Source organism: Struthio camelus, chromosome 5 (assembly GCF_040807025.1).
Source record: "Struthio camelus isolate bStrCam1 chromosome 5, bStrCam1.hap1, whole genome shotgun sequence".
In the NCBI taxonomy this organism is placed as follows: domain Eukaryota; kingdom Metazoa; phylum Chordata; class Aves; order Struthioniformes; family Struthionidae; genus Struthio; species Struthio camelus.
This window is the reverse complement of record NC_090946.1, coordinates 20,965,955-20,990,633: the sequence shown is the minus strand read 5'-3', so window position 1 is coordinate 20,990,633 and position 24,679 is coordinate 20,965,955. Positions and strand designations below refer to the sequence as shown.

General features: G+C 41.4%; 1 protein-coding gene and 1 long non-coding RNA gene across 2 annotated transcripts in view; both read left to right on the top strand.

Annotated features, from left to right (window-relative positions):
* LOC104150460 (uncharacterized) overlaps window positions 1-3,479 on the top strand; it is a 32,641-nt gene extending 29,162 nt beyond the window's left edge. Inside the window, exons 4-5 of the long non-coding RNA XR_695608.2 lie at window positions 1,655-1,721; window positions 2,740-3,479. This is a non-coding gene — a long non-coding RNA (uncharacterized lncRNA). The remainder of the gene's footprint in view (window positions 1-1,654; window positions 1,722-2,739) is intronic.
* A 6,622-nt stretch (window positions 3,480-10,101) lies between these two features.
* C5H11orf58 (chromosome 5 C11orf58 homolog) lies at window positions 10,102-15,326 on the top strand. Its single transcript, XM_068944935.1, has 5 exons — window positions 10,102-10,334; window positions 10,524-10,604; window positions 11,805-11,865; window positions 13,772-13,881; window positions 14,871-15,326. The coding sequence occupies exons 1-5, from the start codon at window positions 10,275-10,277 to the stop codon at window positions 15,081-15,083; spliced, it is 525 nt and encodes a 174-aa protein (XP_068801036.1). The 5' UTR covers window positions 10,102-10,274; the 3' UTR covers window positions 15,084-15,326.
* The last annotated feature ends 9,353 nt before the right edge of the window (window positions 15,327-24,679 follow it).

The window sequence follows — 24,679 nt, the reverse complement described above, 5'->3', positions numbered from 1 at the left end:
AATATATGAAATTCTATAATTGCATTTCAATACATTAAGATGCGGACACCTGTATCTGAGATGGAATAACCCCATAAAACAGTATCGGCTGGGGGCCAACTGGCTAGAAAGCTTATTTGCAGAAAAAACCCTGGGGGGGGTCCCAGTGGACAACAAGCTGATTGCAAGCCAGCAGCGTGCCCTGGCAAAGGCGGCCGAGAGCATCCTAGGCTATATAAACAGGAGCACGGCCGGCACATCAAGGGATGTGACTATCCCCCTCTATTTCGCACTTGCGACACTGCATGAGGAGTAGCGCCTCCAGTTTTGCTCTCCTCACTACGTGGGAGCCACTGAAACACTGGAGCAAGTCTGGCAGAGGCAGGAGGATGGTTAGGAGGCTGGAGCACATGACATACACGGAGAAGTGGAGAGAACTGGCTTCGCACAGCTGGAGAAGAGCAGGTGAAGGGGAAATCTTATTGCTGTCTAGTGGGAGGGTGTAGAGAAGATGGAAAAAGACTCCGCACAGAGGTGTGCAGTAAAAGGACAAGAGGCAATGGACACAGGCTGGAATATGGGAAATTCCAGATCAATACGAAGAAACACATTTTTACCAGGAGGCCGGTCAAATACTAGGCCAGGCTGTCAAGAAACACTGCGGCATCACCATCCTTGGAAGCATTCAAAACTCAACTGGACACAGCCCTGACAAACCTGAACCAAGTGGACCTGCATCGAGCATGACAGAGGACTTGACCCCTGGAGGTCCCTTCCAACCTACATGTTTCTATTCTTCTATGACATACATGATCTATGTGATATAATTTTGTGTGATATACATACCAATTTTGACAATGTCAGATACAGGAACGTTTATCAGCATTGCACTCTACGCACTTACCAAACTATTTAGGGACAGCATACGGCCGTACCTTTGCTCTTCTCAGCTTTGCATTTAAACAAAGTAAAGGACACAATCTTCTGCACAGAATTTACTTCTAGTAAAATAACAGCATTGTATGTGGCGTTTATACTAAGCCTTCCCACTTTAGATCCTAAATGCTCCAGAAATAATGCGTTATTTAAAACAGAAAGAAGGCACCTGGTATGCCCCCCAGGAAAACAAAGAGGATGGCATAAAGTCAGTAGAACAGCATATTTTTCTTCCTGGCATATTGTGCCTGTATGTCACAACCACTGTCCTAATCTAAAGCTGCCCTCTAGGCAGGCTATTGGAATACTGTTACATTTTCATACATATCATAAATAATCACCGTATGAAAAAGGACGTGATCTTTCATGCCTAGATTAAGTAACATATTCAAAATTTATTCTTTCAGACAATTAAAAATATCCTGATGCTTGGGCTACAAATTTCTATTCTCAAAGCCAAAATGCATATAAATTGCTTCAGTATTGCACCTGTGACTTAATGGTGTTTACCATCAGAGAAGGAATACCCGAACGTTAAAGTCAACTGCAGTGTATGCAGCGTTCCCAGTAGGTTCTTGGCAAAATTGTAAGATAGTTTATGGTTTATTAATATTGTATATAGCTCAACAAACATCACTACATTAATTTTAAAGACCTAACGCAAGAAATAAGAAGTTGGTCTTGAATAGGTAAGACAGAGCAATGAATTTTCCTTTTTTTTTTTTTGTATTTATTACAGTCACTCAAAGCCAATAGCCTGTGACTGATACCGAATTAATAATCCAGGGGCCCAGTACACGGACAAGGTAAAAGAGCAAATTTCTTTTTGTATGTCCTTTTGTACAGTAAAGATGTTACAGTAACTAAAACGAGCAAAAATCAGCATTGCCAAGGAGACGTCTACCTTTTAAGTAACATAAGGCACCAGCACATATACCAACAGGTTGCAATGGACCTGACTGATCTTACAGGCTGCTGTAAATAAGAGGGGTAATGAATGATCACATATGTGGAACATATGCTATTAGGACACAAATTAACAAAAATGTTTTTGCAGGAGAAAAAATTGTTGTGATATAGTGGTAGCAGACGGTATTGTGATGTAGCTCTATCACAGAGATGCAGATTATTGTTAGAACAGAAAAATCTTCATCAGTCTTCAGAGTTTATTTGCACATTGAGTGCATATGAAAAGTCTAACGTGTGCCACTCAGTATGAAAGTGAAGAGGCAACATTTCTTTTCAAAAAGGACTCTGACTATATAATTTGGGAGCTATGCATATATATCAGAGTGCAGAGTTTTGACGCATCCATTTTTTTCACACCTTGAAAATCTTTTTCAAATCATTTTGGATTGAATGGAAATTATCAGTGTAAAGATATCTGGTTTTATTTCTTATTCCTTTCCTTTACTCCTTATTCCTTTATTTCTTATTCCTGACCACTTCCACAAATGTTTCTAAAGTCTCCAGGGAGAAGCAACTATTAAAATAGGGTTAGGAAGGAGAACATGCAGAGCCACTGTTTTTCCCACAGCCATTACATTTCCTTGTATAGAGAAATAGACAAATTCTGTATACAGACAACCTTCACTGACTTCAGAGACTTTGGCTTTCACAGCACCACAAGACTCATAACAGAACAATATCAATTCTGTCCATCCTTTTCTACCACAGAATTTGTCCCTGACATATGTTAAGGAGTGGTTTGTCCACGCCATTTTCAAATTACTCACTAATTTAAACTCCCTAAGAGAGAGATATAAAAATGTTAGATTTCCACGAGGCTTCTAACTTTCCTTCAAATATTCTGCTTTACTACAGATGGGTGAACCAGAAGATATACCAAAGGAACTACTGAGTTTCCACTCTAAACAAACACAATTCCTTTTGATAATCCTGAAGATGTTGTCTCATCATTCAGACTCGCAGCAGAATAACTGAATTTGGCAGATATTTTCTGTGAAATGTCTTCTCTTTATTGGTGCTTTTATGTGTTAGCAAGCGCAAAAGAAAAGGAGGGAAGGGAACCAAGATACATAAAGTTATATCCTCATTGCAGTCAAAATGTTTTTTCACTCAAGTACAATACTCTAGCAGCGTGTCATGTACAGTGGTAAATGAAGAGGCCTCCTCAACCTAATATGATATAAAATCCTAGTAGAAGCAAAGCGCTGTATTTTCTTATTTTGATGTAGCTGGTTGACATCAACTCCAAGTAAGAGACACATGGTTGGTCTTGACTGGCTACCTGGATATAAAAATTGCCTGTGTCTTGTCTCCACTAGGACTGTACCTTTTATGATGTTAAAAAAAAAGTTTTTTTTTTAAACTTCATATTGGAGGACAAAGCCTAATACAACAGTACAGCACACCGGAACAGTGCTAGGTTGAAGGACATAATTTCTCCCTTCTTTTGTTTTCTTCAGTCGTTAAACTGGGGCAACAATTTTTTCCTGTGGTATGAATAATAAATAGGCTGTTCTGCCAGCCCAGAAATAAAAGTAAGTGAAGATAGTCGTCTTTGTATTGATGTGCTGCCTGTCTTGTTTATGACAAAAACTATTTTGTTTTTAGAAGGGAAGCGTTCTAAGAAAAGCTTTTATAAAAGGTTCAGAAATATAAAAGCCATTTCAGGATAAGGACATCTCTACCCTTTATTTTGTTAGTCCTTGAAAGGGCTTTTTAAATGTTAACAGCTACGACTGCCTTCCCTCAATTGATGCTCCCTTCTCAGCAATCCTTTTGTTGAAATCTCCTTGTTTGCTTTTAGCTTGTCTCCCCCTTCTTCCCAACCCCTTAAAACAAAACTTAGCAAGAGCTCGGAATTGAACTTTTGGCAGACATCGTGAAACTAAAACATACTGAATAATGTTGCATAAGCCAGATATCAATAACAAAAATTTATCTCCTCATCTCCACTGATACACAGAGTACTTTTCACTCTCCTCTGGGGTAACCTCTGTATATTGCAGCGACAACTACTAAGCAAATCTGGTCAGAAAACAGGAAGTTTTTTCAGCTTAAATTATTCTGTGCTTAAAGTGTGTGTATGTGTACATATGTAAATATTTTTTTAGTTCAAGATAAAAAAAATTCAGAGTTGTCTTGTTAAGCTTTCCTATAGAGGAACACTAGCTGCATTCCCTTCTCAGTGATAGCTACTTTAAACTTCAGAACTTCACTACTAACAATTAAAAACTCTACATCACTTGAGAAGAAGTTGATCCTACTTTATATGCCAATGTCTGTTGGCATATTATCAGCTACAGTAGTCCAATTACACCATAGCTAATATTGTGCACTTGTACATTGCTTCGAACACACACCGTGCAATCATTAATTAATTCTTACCACTGGCAAGTAAGATATATTATCCTAATTTCACAGATAAAGAAAGGTGAGAAAATTTGCCAAAGGCTACTTAATCTTGGGCAAAGCCAGGATGATAACAGGGGAAGATATGACTCCGAATCCATGGCTCCCAAGCCAGGGCTATCCAACTTTCTCATCACTGTATTATAGTTTAATTACTGCTCCTTATACAGTGGCTGCACGGCAAAGAAATCCTGATCACACTACACAATAAGAAAGGTGTTTTGGCTGTCAGACCTAGTTCTGCTTCAATGTACCCCACCTCTCTACACAAAGACCTCAGTAAAATTTTGTTTCAAAGATCCTACAAAAGATTCTTCAAAGGCATACAAGCTTCCGCAAGATCTACTTAAGCCTATGCTGTCCCATAGTTAGCTTTCCTAAGCTGTTGTCTGCCTGAAAGTTTTATAATAGGTATTGCTAAGGTTTGAAATTTGGAAGTGGACTGGTGCATACAATCTTAATTAAGGTAGTTTTTCTGGTATTTGCCAAAATGGAGTGGATGCCCTCCTGCCCCTACCCCCAAAGATGGTTCCCACCCAGAGACCGGAGCTTGCTACAAAAGCAGAAATACAAAGAAAAGTGTAAGACTGAGAGTATAATGGTACATAACAGTGTCACCTCTTGGTCATTTCACCTCATCTCACTCTCACATTTTTGTTCGCAGTCTGATCACTCAGTTTTTCAGTTCTCCCCATAAGTAAATGGACGCCATATAATGCTAGCAACACGTTTTAATTAGGTACCTCTCTCCTGCAAAATAAGAGCATTTTTATCCCAAGTGAGGAATAAGCTAAGGAAAAAAAAAAACATTTGCAAGAGACCCTTATTAAAACGTCATCTGCACATCATTATTCAAAACGCAAACAAAATCAAAAACAAACCAAAAGCTATTGCAGTAAGCCATGTAAATAATAATTCATTTCAGTTGCCCAGAAAACAACTTGAATTTAATAGAAAAATCACAACTTAGAGTCAATATCTATTTTAGAGTTTAATAAACACTCTAGTTTTCTTCCCCTCAAAGGCAATACTTTTCAAATTTGTCCCATAAGGGAACTGTCGCCATTAAGCTAAAACTTCATGGTTTTTTTCTTAAGGAATAAGTCCTTAGACAGAATAGTACAAAAACTGTACTAAAAGTTTAATGTAAGATTACGGAAAAGATACAATTTCACTGGTATTACCTCACCACAATTCCTATTTAACTGATACACTAAAAACACAGTTAGATACTACAAAAACCTTTGTGTTTTTTTAATTTATAAGGTGATGTCATTTTTTATTTTTTAACATGAATTTTATATTTTTATACCCCTTCTGTGAGAAATCCTTTTTTAAAAGACAGCCATTCCAATTACATTAAGCCACCATTACAGTCATTATAAAATAAAGTATTCTATATATTTAAACACATTAAAATGGTTATCATGTTGTAAATACAACTTTCAAGTTAATGCTCCTTTCTATTCTTTAGCATTGTCAAAAAGCAGATTATGGAAGTTTTGAACAACAGGTATAACAGCTGTGCCTCTGTATTTGATTCTGCATACTTAGGTAACATCATATATGTGAATATGAATTTAAATATCACTATCCTAGTGCTGTTTTGTATGAACAATAATTGAAGACAATGACATTCTACAGGTACCTTTAACTCTAAATCCACCTACCTAGGACTGGCCAGGGACATACCAGCACCTCTCTACATAACTAGATCTGCTGAGCTTTGTGCTCCATCTTCCCGAGCGCTTTCTTATCAGCTCTTCTTTAACTGTACTTCGGTCCTACAAAAGAATGATGGGGATATCTGAACAATAAGGCACAGGGAAAACGTTAACAAGTATCAAAGTGACTGAAGAACTTAATTGCTGTCCTCAAAAAGCAATGTAATGACACATTTCTAATTTCCTGAGGAGGAAATTCTTAGACAAACTTAGCTAAGAGAGTAATTCATCCCCTAAGCACAGACTACTCTCAAGGACAATTCAGAGCAGGCACCTAATTTTAGAAGCCGCATAGGAACTTTCTACTTACTACAAGCACAGCATAGGAAAACTACCTTCAGGAAAGTAAAGTAAACCACTGCCGTATCATCCCAAGACCTTGCGGGACTGATACCTTGCATCTCCAGCTCTGACCAGCAGTCAGATCACGTCAACTTACTGAGTTAACAGAACCAGGCCCCCCTCCCCCCACCCACTCCAGGGGGGTAGCAAAACCCTGACTTAGCCGTTCATTAGCTGCTTCAGCATGGAGAGAAGTTACTTGCAAAGAACTGAGTATCTTTTGAGAGGTGCTGGCCATCAGCATCTTCCTACTGTGCGGGCACACGTGTTATGGGCTCTTTACCTCTAATTACTATTTGCAGAGTGCAGACTTCTGCTTGCACATGACTGACTACATCTGGCATTAATGGGCGCAGCCTGCCTTGTCCCTCCTTTCCTCTAACCTTCAAAATCCAAAAATGTCCTTGATGGAGGACAGAGCTAGAGAGGAGGGTGGGTAGATTGTACGTGTGCACATGGACATCACACCTCAGAGAACTCCAGTTTGACTGAGCGCGCGTATGCATACGTAAGTGACTTGTAGATCCACTCCAGCTCTCCAAGCCACACAGTTGTCTAGAGGAGGATGTTGGAGCCCCCAGAATAACACTGGGCAGGAGACTGCCCTGTCAAAAGCTGCACCAGTCTCCCTACCCACTCCCGGATACAGCTGGAATCACAGGTAATCATTTTGAAGATCTCAGGACTGGAACACAGATGTGCTACAAACATCACCATAATCCAGTGGAGTGTGTTCAGATGTGCAACCCCTTGGGGCAGCCTCATAACTATCTGAAATAGTTATACTTCAGTATCTTTCTGACAGAGCCATTGCAAGGCATCCTTTTGAGTGATTCACCTCACCCAAGTAAAGAGGTAAGAGTATGTGTGACTGGTAGCCATGTGAAAACATTCTTTAGTACCAAAAGACATAAGAGGGGGGGGAAAAAAAAAAAAAGCATCAGGCAGATCTCACCTCTTAGACGGAACTCGGAAATAAGCTTAGGAATGAATTTAGAATGACTTTAGAAAATATAAGTTTGAGGTCTGCCATTAGGGCCCACAAATTCTCCAGCCTTCCACGTAGACATAAACAACCATAATTAAAAGATGTGGGAAGCAGCATGTTAGCCATGCTCTTCAATGGATTTTTTAATGAAAAATATCAAAGCCACATTATGATGTTACTGAGGAAGCAGGTTCTCCTATTTCTGCCAACAGGTACATGGGGTAAGAAAGAATTTATCTTCTCTTTTTGTGCTCAGAACTCAAACTCCTGCCAGGCAAATTTTCACTGAGTAAACAGATAAGCCCTATTTTTCAGCTCCAAAAATTTTCCATGGGAGTTAGGAATCTAGATGCATCCCATAGGGAAAAATCAGTGTAAGTGAACCCGTTAGACTCCCTCCTGCCGTTGGTAAGTACTTCTCCCGCTAGAGACAAATAGATTCAGTCTAGCCTCACAACAAATCTAAGACAAAGAGGGTGGTGTCACAAGGGGGTTATCAAAAGCAAGCCTGGACCACAGACAAGGACCAGAACATACACGTCAATAGTGTATCAAAGGCAAGCAGACCGTGAAAAGGAGATTTTTCCCCAAATCATGAGCTCTAAATTCCATCTTGTTTATATGTTTAGTACTGAGAAGGTCAATACCTTCTACAATAAAAGTTAGAAAAAGCACATGCTAAGAAATGCAGCTTAGATCACTGCAAGTTAAAAGGAGGCTCAGATTCAGGCCAACCACTGAGAAGAATTAAGATTTTAGGCATATTCTGCATACTGTATCGGCAAAGTACGCAAGATGACTGAGGGGACAAGCACACATAATTTATAGGTGCTGCTAGAGATCAAAAGTCTGTGGTTCAAGTGACTGCATTTACACACAAAGACAACATGAACCTACAGACTGACAACCACTCAAAAAAAGACCTAATTAAGACACTGATTTGAGCTCTTTGACTAAAAAAGAAAATTGTAACCATTTATTTTAAATCAGTTGTTAATGTACATTTCAAGATGACCGTGTATACTCAGCTGTGATCATTCTTTTAATTTTGAGTAGTTTATTTGGTTTTAATTTCAAAGATCCTTAAGGAATTACCTTTAACCTTAAATAAGTCAGGTTTAAATTGCAGTATGAATTGGCACGCACCATTTGCGCATTTTAGCATACTTACTTGGCTGCTACAGCATTATGATTTTGACAGAGTCACTACATAACTGAGGAACCAAAAAAGAAGGGGTTTTCTTAACATTACGGTAAGGTAAGATGTGATTGTGCATCCTCTTGTCCAATAAATCTAAGGAAGAACTCCAGCATATTAATATACTAAAAGGCAATCCATTTAAGTTAAGCTAATTCTGAAGCAGATATATGTGGGAAAATACTAACTTAGAGGTAGTCACTAAATTTCTGCCTTGTATCCAGTATATATAGAGAAGATGGGAACCCTAGGAACGGCAGAGAAGAGAAATGGAAGGAGCAACTGAAAAGTTAACTGGGAGCTCCAAACAGAGTATCTCCCAATGATAGCAAGTTGCCATTTTCCACACAAGGTTCCCTAGGCACTGGGGGTACCTGTAGGTGGGGGAAATCCCCACCTTACTCAAATACAGTCATTAGAGGGATTGGGGGAATCAAGCCAGAACTGCTGGAACAAAGAAAGTTACTGAGGTGAACCAAGAAGAACTGCTAATCTTGGAGGCAAAGGACAAGATTGTTTGGAAAACACCACAGAAGACAGAAAGTATAAGATGTGATAGATACACAAAGCCGAGGAACGCCAGCCAGGGAGAACAGGGCAATCTGCTCCACTTTGCTCTTGTCCCTACTGCCTTCCTCATGCTGTCAGCTGTATCACACCCCCATAGTCTTAAGCCCTTTGACCAAAATAACTTACCTGAATATTTGGGGCCCTTTTTAGTCTTCCTTTCTGTCCTGCACTATGAGCCACCCCCCCCACCCCCACCATGTAAAGGGCTACAGCAGGTTCTCCTTTTGCCTGCTATCACATGGAAGTGGTTGGCAGACTTAAGAGAGAACAAGAAAATCCCTCATCTGAGTCCTGATACTTCAGCGCCGAGAAAAAAGGGAAAGAGTTGGGAAGCCCCCTCCAGCCCCTGCGAGCGCGGCTGCTGCGCGAGGCTCCAGTGCGCGGGGACCTGCGGCCGCCTTCACGCGACCGTCACCCGGCTTGTGACGCCGGCAGGGACACACAAAGGAGGGGACCGGTGCCCTCAGCGGCCTCCACACCGGGAGCCCCCACGCACTGCAGTGGAGCCCAGGCTCTCCCCGCGCTCGGGCTCTCCGGCGCTCGCCTTCCCTCAGCGGGGATTACCTCAGGCTCACGGCCCGCAGCTCGCAGACGCGCGCTCGCAGCCTACCACACGACGGCGGCAACGCAGCCCTGGGCCAGCGAACTACCGCACCCTCCCCCCCCCCCCCCCTTTCCCTGGCGGCACTTAATGCCTGACGGGGTCGGCCCCGCTAACACCGAAGCCTGCGACCGTCTGCCACGGTTACCGACACGGCAACAGGCGCCCGCCCGCCCGCCTCCCCCAGGTGCTGCGGGAGCAGGCAGGGCGCCCAGCGCCTACCACAGGCGGGGGCCGCCCAACGGCCGCCCAACGGCCGCCCGCGCGCCCCGAGCCCCGCCCTCACCACCTCCTTCTAGGCGGAGCGCGGGGGCCGGCCCGCGCGGGGGCCAATCAGCGCGCAAGGGCGGCGGAGGATTGTGGGGCGGGTAGTGCGGGCGGCGGCGGGCCGCGCCGGCGAGAGGCGGCGGGCGAACTACATTTCCCGGCGTACCCCGCGACCGACGCGGGGCACTGACCCGGTGGTGGCCGAGGGGCGGGAGGCGGGCGGTGCGCCTGGGCCTTGCGGGAAGGCGGCTGTAGGGGCCCGCACACCCGGCCCGGCGGCGCGGCGCGGCGATGAGCTCGGCCAGGGAGTCGCAGGCCCACCACGGCCTCAAGCGGGCGGCCTCCCCCGATGTAAACGGGCCGGGGGTTGGTGGGGGGAGGGGGAGGAAGGGAGGCCGCGGCGGGGCCCGGCAGCGCGGCCGCCACCGAGCGCCGCGGGGTGGGGGGGTCCCGGCCCGAGCCGCGGGGACGTCACGGGGGGGGGGCTGTGACGCCATAAGTGTGGAGGGGGGGGCGGCGGTGACGGTGCGCTCCCGGCAGGGCTCGAGCAGCTGGGAGGCGGCGGACCTGGGCAACGAGGAGCGGAAGCAGAAGTTCCTGCGGCTCATGGGGGCCGGCAAGGTGAGGCGCGGGGGGGCCGGGGGACGCGGCTCCGGGCAGGCCCTGGGCTGGCGCGGCCCGGCGGCCGGCAGCGCGGCGCGGCTGCAGCCCCCCCGGGCCTGCCTGCTTTCAGACCCCTTAGCAAAACAGCGCGGAGCGCCTCGCAGAGGGCGCCGGCTCCCGGAGAGGCTATCGCACCCCAGGAAGTCAAAACTAACTAACTAAATTAATAAATAAATAAGTCGTGGCAGACGGACTCGAGCAGCGGAAGAGCAAAGCTAATTAAGATGATCTGAAAATTAGTTATCTTTAAAGAGCTAAGGCCCCAAAAGTCGATTCTTGTGCTACGCTTTCAGCATGGAATTCTGCAAAATTAATAACACGTAATGGCCTTTTTTTTTCATGTACAAAGTGTAGCTTTAATCTTAGAATTCTACTTAAGTCATCTGCAAGAGGGAAAATATTTTACTGGTATCAGTTTATTTTGCCTGAATATGCTGCATTAAAGTACTGTATTAAAAGCATCAAAAAACTTGCTAATGGCTAGAAATACACCGCTGTATTAGAACATCCCACTACCACTGAATTGTAGACTTGTAGTAGAATTGTAACTTCTACTTGGGTACTAAATGCAGCTAGCCCTGTTAGGCCACTTCTTGCCTCTAGGGATATATCTGAAAGCCTTGCAACGATGTAGCCAATATAACGATGGGCGTAGGGAGGGCTTCCCTGACACTGAGCAGTCTATAGATGCAATGGTAAATGTGTAAGATGCAAGGCTGAACTATTGCATAGTACCAGAGAAATGGACCAAAAGGATAAACTATTAGAACCTAAATTCACACACATGTACACCCTTTTATAGTGTAGCTTTCATATCAGATGATCACTATTATTTCCTCTTTGGCTGATATACTAGCATAGTTTGATGTTTTTCTCTTTGGAGTGGCAAGAAACAGGAAAGAAGACAGAACCAGACGTGGAGGGAGTGGGAAGAGCAAAGAATATCTAGTGGCTGGGGTTTCTTTTTCCAAATAATTCAGTAAAAGATAAAGATGAAGTGAGCTTCATCGATAGACCTGTTGTTAGCTATTACAACTTACTGTCTTACAGTTGTTTGTCAAGGTTTGACAGCAGACCTTTTCTGTTCGAGATTTCCAGAATGTTGGCAGAGCTGTCAGTGCACCCTAAAGCTCCAAAACAAACTGCGTTTTCTTTTAGAAAGAACATACTGGCCGCCTTGTTATCGGAGACCACAGATCAACCTCTCACTTCAGGACAGGTCAGTTTATCCAGTTGCTGATACAAAGTTGGAAATTGAACGCTTTTTTAGGAACATCTTAGTACTTTGAGCTTCATAGATATTGCAGGGAAGGATTTCAAGTTTTTCGGCTGAGGCTGAAGACAGGTCAGGTTGTGTAGTTGTAAAAGTCCCTCTTGCTAAGACTACTGACAAACAGGCATCTCTAACTGCTTTTACTTGCCTTCCAGGTTCAGCACAGTACTTCTGGCAGTCAGCTAAACTTGTGTACAAACGCTTTGCAAATTAGGGCCTCTGCCTCCTCAGTCTTACTCTTTTAGTGAACTAAGAAAGGAATATTTTGTTGCTATTGATACCTAGGAGAATTATGGTGCATCTTCATTGTTGCCAAGTATAGCCATGCAAACCTCTAATGTCAGGGTGCATGGGAAAGAACAGGGCTGATTCCCCCCACCCCACCCCCAATCCTCCAGATGATTCCCTGCTGAATAAAGATAAAATTACCTTATACATTACCTATATATTACCTTATATGTCTCTACCTTACAGCAATAAGGTAGACGAGAAAAACATCTGCAAAGTTATCTTGGCAATTAGCAGTAAGTTGATGTCATATAACATATGACCACGATAACTAATTTCTTACCAAGTTTGCTCAGGTAATAAGTCAAAGTACACTAAATTCAAACTTGGCCTTGACTATTTGGGAGAAGCTTTGATAAAGCTGTAAAGAATAGTAACTGTCAGGGTTCCAGAAAACTTCTTTCCCCATTGTGCTCCACTGCTAATTTTTCAGCTGATGAGAGGGGAAAATACATATACGCGCACACACACACACACACATATATATATGTATATATATAATTATCTACCAGAACAAAACCCCAAAGGAAGCCTGAGGATCAGTTCTAGGTTCTGTTAGCTGCTGAGTGACTCAGAATCACTTCCCTGTACCTGAGTTTTCTAGAAAGGAGATGATGTTTCCTCTAAAGAGTCATACATATTCCATACTGCTTTGTTACTAGCAAGGAGATAGGATGCTGCTTTTTCAGCCACAGAATACCAGAACAAATATTTTCTTAACACTTTTCCTTCCCTTTTCCAACATGTTTTTGTCCTTCTACAGTAACACACACTAATTTCCATGGAGCAAACATTAATTTGCAATACAAACTTTTCATTTTACAAAGGTACAAATTAAAAGTCAGTGCTGTTAAGCCTGTGGGGGAAAATTAGAGGTTCCTACCTTTAACAAGGTCGGGGAATTCTGAACTATTTTAAGACTGCATTTTCCTCCATTAAAAATAACGTTCCTTTATTTACTTACTGAAGTGAGTAGCGATAAAGGGCATGTAAAATTAGCTGATGCTGTGTTAACTAGACATGAAAATTAAGTTTTCCTGCTAATTCCTAAAGATGGAAAAAAGTAAAGAGCTGTAGCTGCTGTTCCTGAAAATTCAGGATGCATAAAATAGTCCCAGAATGCAGCTCCAAAACAAGAGTGGCAGTATTGTCCTGGCTTCTGCTGCTAATCGTAGTTTAGAGTGTGTGTTATACAGTGAAGGTCAGAAACTTGCTGTGACATGTTGCAGCACTGGCAGGAAGCACAGAGACGTCATAATACTTGTTTCCCGTATTTAGCAGAGAATATACCGTGCATAGTGCATCCGTCTGAATGTGCCAGGTCTTAGTAACTTACTGTCCCGTCATTGTATCAAAGCAATTTTACTTGTACGCTTGATAAGATTGCTTATAAATCTAGTGGCTTATATATAAATTACAACAGCCAACTCAATAGTTTCTAAGCAGGCTGAATTTAAACTCTTTCACATATATAGTGATAAACTTTGAAAGTCTGGTGACTTTGTGTAATTTGATATCTTTGTTAATTTGAATGAACCATAACCAAAGTACACTGGACATGCAGGGGAAGAAGACAAGAAAATGAATGAAGAACTAGAGTCTCAGTACCAACAAAGCATGGACAGCACGATGTCCGGACGAAACCGGCGCCACTGCGGACTAGGTTTCAGTGAGGTAGTAAGTTGTTTATCTCCTTCACAATTTGCCTCTTGCTTCGCTAGGACAAGATGATACATGGATGAGCAAACTTACGCAATTTAGGTTAAAGGACAGACCTGTTGCATTCACTTGATCCTTACTGACGTACATTGTGGTAGCTATTTAAATGCCCTGAAATGATTGATGTTTCTCATTGTTCAGAAAAGTGATATAACATGCTTAATGCACCACAGTGGTCAAGACAGATTAGGACAAAAAGTGACAAATCTATTAAATCGGGGTGTTGCAAAGAAATCCATGAGAAGGCAGGGTGACCACCTACGCTGTCAACAAGAGCTAATTATTCTTAGTTTCTTGTTGCTGTGATGCATGCACCTCTCTATACCCACCTACTTTTCAGGACAATAGAGGGGGACAGACAAGGGAAACTAGCTGTACAAACAGCTGAAGTCCTTCGGTGAGTTGACACCTGACTGGTCATGTAGTTACGAGGTATTGTAGATGGATGAGCAGGAAGAGAAGTGTGTGTGGGGGGGGGAAACAGAATGAGGTTATCAGGAAGCCACTTTATCTGCAGAGAGGTGCAGTAATTAATTTTTGGCTAACTGTTAGCACTATTGTATAAAACATTTAGCTAATGTTTCCAGGCTGAATGAAACAACCTGTGCAGTGCTGGAAATTTGTAGTATTATGAACACAGAGGCTTTGTTCTTTAGGCATGAACAAAAATCCATTTCAGGGCCGTCCTTGTTAGCAGCAACATCATTGGATGACTTCAGCATTCCAAACATTGCGTTGTAATGCTGTGTGCTAAACTTATTTTCAAAGATTAGTCATGAATGTCTCTAATAATTTTTATGTCAAAGATTTGTGTTTAACAACACATCCCAATTTAATATTAAAATGAAGGGAGCCATTGAGCAAAACATTCTCCCTGGACACTAAAAAAGATGGAGTTGCCAGGAAATAATAAAGTTTATCTGTCTCATCATCTGAATTTCTAGTTTCAGGAAGGTGAAGAACAAGAAGAGGCAGCCGGAGACTCCTCTGAACATGAGAGTTCAGAGGACTCCGAAAGTGGCTCTGAGTCAGAGCAAGAGGAATCTGCTGAAGAGCTACAAGCTGCTGAAAAACATGAGGAAGCTGAGGTTCCAGAAAACAAAAAAGAAGCAAAAAGCAATTATAAAATGATGTTTGTTAAAGCCAGTGGTTCATAACTGCAGATGTAACAGCTTTGTATTTAAAGTACAGTAAGCCTTATCATTACAGTGCAAAGTGGAGGACTGCTACAGCACAAATCTTTGTATTATGATTTTAAAAATACCCTGTTAGATGACAAAAAGTAGTATTTGCTTTCAGTTGCCATGGATAACATTTTTATGGGCACAGTGGTATTCCTGTTTTTTGTAAAGTGTATAAAGTACTGGATGAAGAAATAAATTCTTTTTGTTCCTGCCCTATCTCTACAATGTTATCTGAACTATCCCTCCCCTTATTCCGTCTCAGATCCTGTTAGTGGTTTCTTTAATGAGTACCCTCGTCTTGCATTTTTAAATATAAGATTACATGTTAATTACTGGATGTTATATTAGTTATAAAATACCAGTATCCCCTCCATTCTGTGTTGTACTATGACTTTAAACAATGATTCCGTCTATAGATGCTAGTCTTGACAGGGCTAACAACGGAAGTCCCTCAGTTGGTGATATTAATCACTGTATTCATCTGAAGTCCTACAGCAGTTTTATGGGAAGGGAGGTTTTAGAAATACATGATAACAGCAGAAGGCTCTAGTTCCTTCTTTGAGTTTATTATAGTACAAAGAGGAATGAGAACTGTGCACTGTGTATAAGCTGTAGCTCTCAATACTTGTCACTAGAAAAGAGTGATTTTTTTGAATTACTGGCTCTTGGTTGCAGCACTGAGTTCACAGAGTTGTTTTTAGTAACTCCCCCTGAAGAAACTAGTTTCCTTTGACAGAAAAATATACTTTGAAAATGAAAAAGATATACAAATCATTTAGCTTTTTTAAAAATAAGATACAGAGTTAAGTATGCAAGCCATTCTTCCTTTTCTCACCACATACGCATCACTTGGATGGCTGGAGTGAATTACCAAGAAACGACTGCAATCTCTCAAGTGAAGTTCATATGCTTAAAAAGTCAGGAGTTTGAATAAACTCCTTGCAGCAAGGATTAAAAAGGTCCAGTTCTTCCACAAATGTATAGGTTATCATTGTAGTAAAGCAACTAATACAATATTAAAACTTTTTAGACTTTGCTGCTGCTTAGTGCAGACAGATAATTGCTTCTCCTTGCTGAGAGGTCAAATTTGTACCTCGCGTACAACCTCAATCTTCCACAACAGTGTTTTAAGAAGCATTACAGACACTTGCAGGGAATCTTCCATTTCTGTATACAATTTATGATACGCAGATAACATTTGCAAGTCAGCTTACATGAAAGCAGCAGTATGTACCATCATTGTAAAGATTCACTGAACGTAAACATTGCAGCATCAGTTATGAGGGGAGGAATTGAAGTAAGTTACATTTTGGAAAAAATAAAAGCAATATCATTTTAAATAAAATCTGACTGTAGATTTTGATTAAGGTAATCTGCTCTTCTATATTTAATATAAAAATTTTCAAAGTAACTAAGCTGGTTTTCTTTAAGAACCACCTCAGAGCAGACACTGAAATGTAGTGATTTGTACTTGACTTATATGGATTTTTTTGTTTTCCTAGTATTTCAAACCTCTAATACATAGATTTATTAAAAAAAAAAAAAGTATTGTTCTTGTACGAACTGAAGAAAGAAAACATCACCATGGTTTACAAAAACTACTCTAACTCCAGGAAAATAAAGCTATTACTTAAAAGCACAAAAGCTGAAGAATGGATAGTCTCATTCAAAAACAGGCTTTGGATTCAGGGTATAAGTCTCTTTTGAGAGTACTTACTTTTGTGGATAGCAGTTCTGGTAAAAGCCCTTCAAGATGTGGCTTAATAGCTAAGGCCTGAAATAACGGTGATGTGAAGTCTGAGAAAACACCCCAGGATTACAAGTCTAGGAATACCTGTGTTACCACTAAATATTTGGCAATTTTTCCTCAATTTTAGATTTTTTAAAATCCTTTTTAAACATAAAAAGTTTTTTAGCGTTATTGCAGAAAAGGTTATCTATCAAAAACGCTAGCTCAGACCAGGCTCATTCCTTGAAGGCAGGATAATGTGACAGCATCAACCTAAGACAAGCTGTTCAATCTGTTTCCCATCTTCCCAACCCCCAAATTTTATATTCTGATGGGTGAAAGCAGTTGGGTGAGGAGAGAAAAGTCAAGCTGATTGACTTTCCTAACGGACTGAGATGAGTCTTCTCCTATTTAGATGATCTAGCTACACTTATATCAGCATTTCACGGTTAAATTCTTCTAGACATGAGTGCTGGTTTATTGTTTATTTCCTGGAGTGCAATTACAAAATGAAGGTTTAGGCAGGAAAAGCTACATTATACCGACCTCTCTCCCTTCTCTGTCCCAGCAACGAAGACAGTGCCGCTCCCATAACCTTCCCCCTGCCCACAGCTGCTCAGATAGCCTCTGCATAGATGCACAGCTCTCTCAGCTTAACCTTCAGCACACATCTAAGCTGGGATTCCCACTTCCAAAAGGTGATGCAATCTGTCGTTGCAGAAATACACTGCAAGACAGTGGGCCTTGCTGCCTTTCTTCTAACTTCCAAGGAAGGGCAAGAAATAACCTCACTTGACGGCTTTTCTGCCCAGTGCAGCCACCCTGGGAAGGCACAGGAAAAGCAGACCCACCTGGCAGTCACTGTGTGGGTCTTTGCCCCACAGAACAGGCTACCACCGTGAGCACCACTGGGGGCTTCCCCCACTCCCCTCTGCCCTGACTTCTTTACAGCCTCTTGCCTTTGTAAAAGGGATTTGGCAAAGGGATTTGGTCTTCAGTCTGAAATAAACAAACAGACCACACTAGGATAAAAAGTAAACTGAAATTAAACTATTCTGGTAACAGCTCTTACCGGAGAAAGTTAACGCAGCATAACTTTCATTCCCCAGACACATGACAACTAATATTCTAAGCATCTGGTAGGTTTGGTGCAACTCATTTCTGATGCTCAACAAATAATCATCTCCTCAGAATAGCAAGAGTTCTAGATAACCACGTTTCTATGTAACATTCAGAAACGTATTACCACGATCGAGGCAACGATCATGTTAGTACCTGCAAAGTAGTTCATGAAGCAGCCTCTCCAGGAAACTTCTTCATATATGCCAGAAAAGGCTAATTTAGTTCAACAGAGATTCTGAAATTAATTCAGGAGTCGGTTTTAACAGTATTTGGCATAACAGCCTCGGCATTAGTGGCATGGATAACAGCAGAAAGAATTCAGCTCTCATACTCGTTGGAGACAGAGAACACAGAGGAAAACCAAGGCTGGTATCTTGGCCGATTCTGTAGTTAGTTCTCTGCTTTTCAGGTTGGCATGGAAGAAGCTTCTAGAGGTGACAGCAGAAAACGTAACCAGATGCTGAATCAGAAAGGGGTAAATTGCATTTGTCTTTTCAAACAAGATTTGGTCACTCAAACTACTCAACTCAAGGACCAGTTTACTTCCATCTCAATAAGAAAGGTAGAAGTCTGCCCATACTTCTACATGCCTTAGGAAACAACTGATGCAAGTTAGATTTGTCAGGGAAAAACCATCATGGCCTTGTAGAAGTTCTCACCCATTTCCAAATCCCCACTGAAAGTTACCTTTCCCTACACAAAGGTTAATATGCAGGCGCATTATCAGCATTTGGCTTTGGAAGATGGAGAACACTTGACACCAAGCAGAAAACACACGCGTGCCTGTTCCCCTTGCATTTCCCCGTAGAAGAGGGAAAGAAGAGTACCACTGCAACCCACACCACCCACAAGGTCCTGCCATGACAAAAGAGGACGCTTCTATGCCAGGTAAAGAGGGATCCGTTTCTTTCTCACCCTGAGGCATACAGGAATTCTTTGAGGCCAAGAAAACCCGATCTGTAAGGTGCCCTGTAGCTTTATGCAACTGCTTTACAGTTTACTCTCCCTTTTTTCCCCAAAGAGGAAGCTGACAACTTGATTCCTGAAAGCACAATTTATAGGCCAGCTTCAAAGCTATAGGTCCTTCTAAGGCTCTGGTTGGGGAATTCACATCAAAGGAGATGCGCACATGTTGTTCTGATGTCAGAGCGGACGGCTGGCAGAAATCTCTGCGGATTTACTACAGTCCCCAGAAAAAGGATTAAATTATGCACTGAAGCTGCCTCTGTAAACTGCAGGAGACAAACAGAGCAAGTGGCAGTGCAATATCTCATAATCAAAGCCTGGCACAGTCCTTTGCATCGGTCTCTTGGAAGCTGTCAGGGGACTAAGAGAAGGGACATGTGTCAAGGTACGCTCACTGATGGGACAAAGAGCAAGTTGGTTTTGTTTGTTTGTTCTTAAGACTGACACCTCAACTACATTTTTCCTGAGAAAAACACGTGAGTAGTACAGAGATGTATAGCATCACTCACGATGGACAGCTACCAGTTTCCTCAGCTTTTGCACAGCATTAAAGAAACACTCACTGATTCAATCTAATTTGACTTGTTTCTGATACACAGGTACAGAACAAGATCAGAACAGTTTGTGCTATTATCTATCCAACTTCATTACCACTTACGGTGTCCACAGCTCAGGAAGATCTAGTTGAGAAAAACAGAGAAATGAAAAGTAATATGACAAAAGAGAGCTTTTTGTATCATCAGTCAAGTGATATGGGGCTCATCTAAATAAAACTTCCTTACTTTCACCTTTTTCCCAACTGCCCATCCGGACCAGCAGTGAAATTTTCTTAAACCATTCTCATAGCAGATATGTCCCATCAGGGATTTTCAGCTCTTCCCACATCAGAAGTGGGTTGTGCTCTTTTCAAGTGTGGTAAATCAAACCACATTAAAGACTGCAGAAGAAGTTTATCAATTTGAACTGGCTTCTTTTTATCCTAGTATTTATCATTAAAGTTGCAAAATACACAGGTGAAGTTTTCATCCTTAAATGATTACTACCACATCTGCTGCTTCTCATTACAGCCCCTAAAACCTAGTAATTCTGAGCTGTGTATAAAGGATGCAGTCACAGAACATCTCTTTTCAAAATATAATAGTTTGTCTGAAAGTCTTAACATAAGAAGCCAGCACTGAACTTGATAAATAAATACAATAAAAATCAAATTTACTCAGTATTCTACCGACAAAGCCACTACCCAGACCCCAATTACATGCATACAAAATCATTTGCCCAATCACTTTTTAACTGAATTCAGTGAAGAAAACTGAAGAGTCTTTAGGCTTATAAAAGGCTTCAGGGAAGCCAGGGAACACAGCTACAATCATAAGACGTTCCTCTCTCTTCCCCCCAGATTCTCAAGGATTCAAATACATTAGGTCTTGATAGCTGTGCAGGCCATCCATTTCTAATACTTGTCTCAGCAGCTGTCTCTCAGCACTGGCTGATCCTATGTCTTAGCACCAAATGAAAGGATAACACATTCAACACGTGTGTGCACACCCCACAGACGCACTGCACCCATCTGCTGGGCAGAAGACAAAGTATTTGCTGCTGTTCAATACTGGAGGGAAAAGACGAGTCTCGAAGGCACACTATGGAAGAAGCAGAGCAGGGACATAGAAGAATTCTGTTTAGCATGAACTAAGTGGCTGGAAAAGCCAACAAGACAGGCAACATAAGAAACAAACAGAATTAGCAATGGCTTACGTCAACTCTTTGCTCCAGAGTAGTAAAACCTGAACACAGCGTCCCCAACTGCTTCATTTCATTAAGGTTGCATCTTGCATAACCCATCAACCGGGGCTTCCAAAAAAACTCAAAACCACTCCAGTATCTCAAGAGATGAACTGGAAAAAAACGTTATGCTTTTCTCAACTGTGGCGCTAGAGACAAAATCCAGGCAGCCCCAAACAGCTCAACACAGCAGAACTGAGGCAAGAGGCTGGAGTAGGCCAGAACGCCAAACCCTGCAACAGCAGATCACAGCTGCCGAGGGAGAAACATGCCACTCAGGCCAGCCTCTGGGCCAGGGAGAGACACCTTCTCCACCCCTGGCTCTGGGGAAAGCAGTTTCCACTCACATTTCCACTTGAAATGTGGCTCAAAATAAAGAGAAGCACAGCAGCAGGCAATTCTTACCATAAACACTGAGTCATCGATTTATCTTCTTCACCCTCTGTCACCATCAATACTTCTACTACTCTTGCTTATCCCGTTCACAGTATTTTTTGTGCTAGGACACTGGGCTTCACATTCTCTCTTGCCAAGTATGCCAGCTCCTTGAATCTTTTTACAACTATCTCATTTTAAACCACTAGGCTGTTCTCCACTCTCACCCTCAGCCTCTTACTCACTCTTATTCGCAGATACTGCAATTATTTCCTAAAAACCCACTACTCACCTTCGTTTTCCTAATCTATTCCTCCCTTTGGTATTTCCTTATGCTATAGCTTCTGGTAAAAGGCTTCTCCTAGCGGACAACAAGCAAACATCACTATCCTTTAAGCTTATATAACACAGTTTCATCAATAGTTGCTCATAAATGCTGTCCAAATGTTTTACTTTTTTTGTCTGGAGGCTGTTGATGGCCCCAAGGCAACAAGAAACATTTATGACACTGTAAGTAAATAACAGGTAAACAGTACACAAACACCCTATTCCATGTGCAGTATTTCCTGGTTTAATTATGTTTTATACTCAGCACTCAAAGTTTTTCTGCCATCTCCCAGCAATTTCATTGCAGGCTTTATAATTTTACCTTCCTGTTAGGGTTACCTGTAGTTTAACATTCAAAGTACAGTTGTGGCACAGAATACCTCAACCGACTTGTATTAAAAATGCTCTTTAAAATTCCAAAGCTTTGAACTAGAGAAATATTTCAAGAAGTTTTCAGGGAAAGTTCATCTCAGTTGGTTTAATTCGGCTACAGTTAGATGCACCTTTTCAAATAATAGAAAAAAAATGTAACAGGGTCAGACCCAATCAATACAGTCGTTCAAACAGAATTTCAAGCACTGTGATGTGTGTACATTTTGTGCTCTTTCTTTGTACTGCTCCACCATGAAGAAAGGTTGCTTTTGCTAGCAGAGCAATAAAAGTCTTAGCCTTTTGAATACAGCCAAATAACCAATAGGAATGTTTACTAGGTGTGGGAAATAGAGCAATTTTTCATGTCTTTCCTGAGCATGTCTTCGTTCTTTTTATAACTACGCAATACATACACACATACTACACAAGCAAACACTTTAAAATACCCAAAGACAGACATAAATCAGAGGAATAAAGCATCAAATCATGCCTTCTGTATCTTCTACGTTTTGAGACTAAATAAATCTGGTCTTTCCTTCATATAACATCCAGAAGTTAATTGCTGTGACACCTGGGAGATTCGACGTTTTACAGAGAGGCACAGACAATTGATATAAAATAATATACGTACATATTTGAAGATCTGGAAATCAGTTAAGCAAATGTTGCAGGTGCAAAAATAACACTGTAAGCAATATCAACACGTGCTGGGAGCGCTCCTCCTTCTCAAAACACCAACCCTTCCAAAGGTTTATGGGATACTCAAGACCATCTCACTTAATTCTTGACAACTTTTTTAAAATAGCAGTACAGGTTTGGTAGTATCTCTCAGAAGTTTTTAATTTGCATAAAAACAATTTCCTGGAATAGAATCCGTTGAACCAGTTGCTTTCCGAAAAATCTTTCTAATTAGTGTTTTTTCCAACTGTTTCAAAATAGTCTGGATGCCTCTAACTAATGCTGCTTTCCAGCTCTTCAAAATAGATAGCTTTATATAGATATACAAAGATGGCCAACAGCTCTACAGCTCAACAGGACTTCCTAACAGCCTATCAGGTAAATATAAATTCAAAATAGAAGAGCAGGGAAAAAGAGGGGTGGAAGAAGCAGGAAGGTTTCATGCAAGTTCCAACAGGTGAAAGCAGTGGTATATATGAGTATTAGGCTGCGGTTTTAGAAAGCCATCTGTACAGTAAAATTTTAATAAACTTAACGCAACAAATCGAAAATACCACTCTAAAAGGGGAGAATTCAGTCTGTAGAACATTTCCTTGGTATAACATCACAAAATGCTAATAAGAAAACAGTGCCTTCACAAGAACTGCTAGTGCTTTCTAATACATTCCTGTTCTTTAATTATAGAGAGTCCCAAATACTGTTAAGACACTTAACAGACAGAGGAAAAAAATGCCACTTTCTGACAGAAAAGAAACTGAGCAATTCTTTAGTATTCTAGCACACTAGAAGTCTTGATAGTAGACAAGGAATGCGTAACACCTAAAAACGAACATTTTGATTACAAGAAATAGAACTGAAGAAGGAAATCGACCCAAACCAAACTCCGTGCACAACTGAAAATTATCTGTAATTATTTAAGGACTACATTCAGCCCTGCAAAGAGATGGTCACTAGAGAATAGGATTGCATATATTCAAGAAAAAAGGCTGGAAGAACAAACAATCTCTTTTTTTTTTTTTTTTTTAAATCTCAGAATATGAGATTAATTACGGACATAGATGTTTGATTTACCCCAGATCAAAATCTTTAGAAGTATTAGTTTCACTAAAAACATTCATGGTGTAGCCGCCTAGCGCATAATCCTCCTATTTACTGCAGGCATGAATAAGCAAATTTTGTGTGCGTGACTTCCAAGTTGATGGAAGGAAATAAAATGAACATCTCATGCAACTTGCAGAGGAGAAGTTCCTGCAGACCTTTCCTTTTTTCTCCCACAGCAGCATGTGGAGGTACCAGCCAGTGGTCGAGGTAGTTCAGGAACCTGCTGGCTGTGCTCTTCACCCACCAACCATGGCCTCACCCTCAGCCAGATTACTTAGCAAAACTTGTGGCACAAGAACACAGTTTCACTGAACCACAAAACCTGTGGTCAAAGGCTCCTGCGCGTTTCCAGCCTTGTATGTTTGAGAATAGGACAAGCATTGCATAAGCGGCTCAATTCTGAATTCTTGCTTCATGCATCTCAAGGTCAAATGTTAAACTCTCAAGTTCACAGAGTCAGTACTAAGCCACAGAAATACTTGTTACTGCTGGATTTTTTTTAGTTGGTTTTTCACATTTTGTTCTACATATTAAGTTTCAGAAGAATTAAACATTTGCACTGGTCTACATCAAACTCATGTCATTTGAGGGAAACGTCATAGCGCAATTACTATTAGTCACGTGCTACTGAAATCTGGTATACTGCTTGACTGCCAAGTATCTCTTTGGTAAATACCATATTCATACATAGTGCATATGTTACTGTGTGATGCCTCCAGCTTTAGAAGGCGGGAAATGACAGTTTTTATTCTCAAAATGAAAGTTACTTTTGTACTTCATTTCAGCAGAAACTAAATGGGCAGGAATGTGCCAGATGAACAGATGCATCTACAAGATAGTAAGGACAGTATCGTAGTAGTAGTATTTAGGACATAACTCTGAAAAATCTCACTGTTTAAGAATAAAGATATATTCCATCAAATGCTATGAAATATTTATTAAAAAAAGAGATTGGTGTACAGGGAACTTGATTTAAGTTCTACTGCAATCAGTGCAAAACTCAGGAACTTCAATGGGATTTGAACCAAAGAAGAACAAAATGCTAGAACAGCACAAACAACGCAGGAATTTTAAACTATATGGATACTGATTAGAGAGCAGACAAGACAGGCAAAAGGAG

Bases quoted from the DNA above. Each gene is read 5' to 3' on its own strand.
- C5H11orf58 (XM_068944935.1), top strand. From the start codon at position 10,275: ATGAGCTCGGCCAGGGAGTCGCAGGCCCACCACGGCCTCAAGCGGGCG. The intron at 10,335-10,523 runs GTAAACGGGCCG...CGCTCCCGGCAG, and splicing joins AGCGGGCGGCCTCCCCCGAT to GGCTCGAGCAGCTGGGAGGC. The intron at 11,866-13,771 runs GTCAGTTTATCC...CTGGACATGCAG, and splicing joins AACCTCTCACTTCAGGACAG to GGGAAGAAGACAAGAAAATG.